This window comes from Phalaenopsis equestris, unplaced genomic scaffold (assembly GCF_001263595.1).
Source record: "Phalaenopsis equestris unplaced genomic scaffold, ASM126359v1 Scaffold233944, whole genome shotgun sequence".
Lineage (NCBI taxonomy): Eukaryota > Viridiplantae > Streptophyta > Magnoliopsida > Asparagales > Orchidaceae > Phalaenopsis > Phalaenopsis equestris.
In genome coordinates, this window is record NW_018251873.1 from 48,615 (window position 1) to 52,133 (window position 3,519).

Genomic DNA, 3,519 nt, shown 5'->3' on the forward strand with positions numbered 1-3,519 from the left:
CCATCGGTTATAAAATATGACGCATAAACGACGCTTAACCGAAAATTTTTTCCTCAATCAAAAAACCAACAGGTGTGATGCCTTCCAATAGTTAACTTATCAGTTATAAAAAATTATGCATATACGATGTATAACTGACAGTTTTGTCTGCTGCAGAATACCGATGGGTGCGACATTAACAGACGAACTGTTAACGACATCAGTCTTAACTATGGACGAACTGTTAGTTTTACGAAACAAAGATTACCGATGGCTCGTTTTTTCTCGAAAAATACTACGACATTAAATTGTCGGATAACTGTCGGCAAATTTATACTGTTAGAATATCGGTGGGTTTGGAATTACCAACAAGTGTTTTTCCTACGAGCTTAAAAAAGTTGATAACATTAAAAGCGATGATTTTACTTATCATAACAGACTGATTGTGGCTGTTGGAAAAAATCTAAATTTTTATAGTGCATGTCGAACCCCAAATTCTCTTTTTCTCTCTCTCTCTCTGACTGCACTTCACGACAAAGCAAAGAGATTTTCTCCACCCTCTTCCTAAAAAATGCATTCGATTGTTTAGATTAAGATTTCTTTTTTTTTCTCATACTTATTTTGTCTTTCTTTTCTCAAATTTTGAGAATTGTCTCTTTATAAAATGCATGACTACTCATGATGAAAATCATAAAAGCATCAAGGTTATGAGTTAATATCAATCGTATGATATTGAGTTTAATTTTATCAAATTTGCATTGTATAAATGCTAAATTCTTTCTTAAAAAAGTTTATATTTTTTCTTGATTATAATAATAACATTTTACTTCTTAATTGAGGTTTTTGAATTAAATTTTAGAACAGTTTCAGTTTATGCCATTCAAATATCTAACACTACAGACTCATGACTAAAAGTAGGCAACCTTAAGCTTTATTCAATCAACTTTAAAACATTTTTATTAAAAATTTTATTGTAGGCAATTGCCTATCAAAGCCCAAAGACAAATATTTATATAAAACTCGTGGTATTTAAATTTCCCAAGTCAAAAAATCTCTGATGTAATTTTCGATTTGTATTTAAATATATGGAATCATAGTTTTTTTATTTAATGACTTTTTGTTCTTCCTTTTACACAAAATATTTCAGAATATGTTGATCATTTTTTTTCTCAAAATTGGTTTAAATAATTTTCATTGGCTGATACATTTAATTTATTTCAATAAATTCTATTATTTTTATCTTAAATAAATTTAAGTCTTATATTTTAAAATCTAAAAAAATATGATTGGAGTTGGGAATGATCAAATTGGAACGGGATCATCAAAACTCATTTAAAATCGTTAAAATTTCAACATAATTAAAACTCAATCTAGAATTCATTAAAAAAATATTACTTCTATAGTTAAATTTATCAAAAAAAAAAAAAAAAATTTACTATTCTTAAGAAAAATTAATTAACTATAAAAGCAAACATCAAAATCTTTAAAAATTTTGAATGACGAAACAATGTCTAGGCCAGCGCTAGCAGCCAAATACTATCTTTAAGCCAAGTAAAACAACATAAATAACACGCTATAAAACCAACGAAAGACATTCAAAAAAACATTCCTTTCGGTAAGCATCTTGCGAGGGAGGAAGAGACAAGTTATGGAGGAGGAGAAGCCCCCCTCCCCACCTTCTTCTTCTTCGTCATTGCCGGTACCTTCGCCGAGCACAAGGTGGAATCCCACCAAAGAACAGATCACCATTCTCGAAGGTCTTTACTGGCAAGGTATCCGAACTCCAACGGCTGATCAAATACAGCATATCACCAGCAAGCTGAGGGAGTTCGGTTCTATTGAAGGGAAAAATGTCTTCTACTGGTTTCAAAATCACAAAGCTCGTCAGCGACAGAAACAGAAGCAAGAGAGCTTCGCCTACTTTAGCCGTCTACTGCACCGCCACCCTTCGACACAGCCTCCAACACCACCGCCACCGCCGCCAGGTATATGTTGCAGCAATGGTTTGTTCATCTTTTTTCCCTTAATGTGTTATATATTTACTAATCGTCATTTCCTTAATGTCCACTGTTACATATGCGCGAATTAAAATTGTGTCAAAATTTTTTTGTTTTGAGAGACATTTTTTAAAAGATTAGTTTTGATTATCTCATATTTATTTTAAATTTGTTAATGCTGCATATGACTTTGGTTTAGTTTGATTAGGCATTGCTTTTGTTAGAATATTTTTCTTGCTTAGATCCGCTGCTTTTGTTGGTTTAGCAAGAATTTCCAGTGAGATGAAGAAGAATATGCATTTAAAGGGAATAATTTAGTGCAATTATTTTTTTTTATCTGTTATTTTGAATGCGAATGCTGCATATAATTTGTGTGCAAACTTTAACGTACAGTAATATGTATTAGTTGCATGCATTATCAAACATAAATTCATTTGTCAACCATACATTTTCATGTTGTTTGTTAAAAGAACGTACCACCCAATTCCTATGTATTCAAAAATATCAACCACCTAAACTTCGAGTAAATAATACTCTTCTAAGATCAAGATAAATGATATAATTTTGTAATTAGCACTCATATTTTCTCCAAAAAAATTATATTCTCACTACATTATTATGTTAGCTTGCTCTCCGTTTTGCCTGCAAGTGCATCAAGTTAGCGGAGTTGGTTTGTACAAGCCACAGTACCCTCACGTCTACTTAGCTGGAGGAGCTTTGAGGAGGCCATTGCCGGAGCTTCAACGAATGGAAATAGCTTCAAACAGAACAATAGAACCGATTTCTAGTGCTGGTCAAATCTCTTATCAAACCCTGCAGCTCTTTCCTCTTCACCCAACCGGCATATTGGAGAAGTCTGAGAGAGCTCTTACATCCGCTTCCATGGAAACTGAATGTCATGAAGATGGTCAAGATGAAGAAGATTATGAGATCTTGCCATTATTCAACTTTTTTGGTGCTAACAAAAGCTAATCTAGGCTTAATATGACTAGTTTTTGAAGAGATTTGAAGTATTTTGCTTTAATCTCTTTTTTCATTTTTTTTTTTCTTTAATTTTTATTGTAGGGTGGAATTGAGAAGAGATTAATTTTGAATTGTTAGAAGTGAGCATGGGCGGCTCTGATCACTTGGGTTTTTGGATATTGAAAGTGAATTAATGTGATTGAGAAGCTGAAGGGTTAGCGGAATCTGAACATTTATTTAGCCCCATTCTTGTTGGTTTTCTTTTTTTTTTTTTTTTGCTTGTTTCAATCTGCGCGGTAAAAGAAAATTTCTTCCTTATGTTCCTTTTTGTTTGCGTTCTCCTAATTTAATAAGCTAAAATATTAAATGAGAAGCATAATTAAATTATTGTTGGGCATATTTATGTAAATGTCCCTTAGTTACTGTTTTCTGGAATTCTGGGATAATTTGAAATCATAAGACAGTTATAGTGACAGAAATTCTGTTAACATTAATGTGAATAATTTCTATTGTCATTTATTATATTTTTTATAATTACGTTTTAACAAATAAAAAGAGAAACTCATATTATATATATATA

At 31.7% G+C, this 3,519-nt stretch overlaps 1 protein-coding gene across 1 annotated transcript; it reads left to right on the forward strand.

Moving 5' to 3' along the window:
* Nucleotides 1–1,604: 1,604 nt before the first annotated feature.
* Nucleotides 1,605–2,948, forward strand: LOC110038808 (WUSCHEL-related homeobox 5-like). Its single transcript, XM_020743714.1, has 2 exons — nucleotides 1,605–1,964; nucleotides 2,602–2,948. Exons 1-2 carry the CDS (start codon nucleotides 1,628–1,630, stop codon nucleotides 2,946–2,948), a joined length of 684 nt encoding a protein of 227 aa, XP_020599373.1. The 5' UTR covers nucleotides 1,605–1,627.
* The last annotated feature ends 571 nt before the right edge of the window (nucleotides 2,949–3,519 follow it).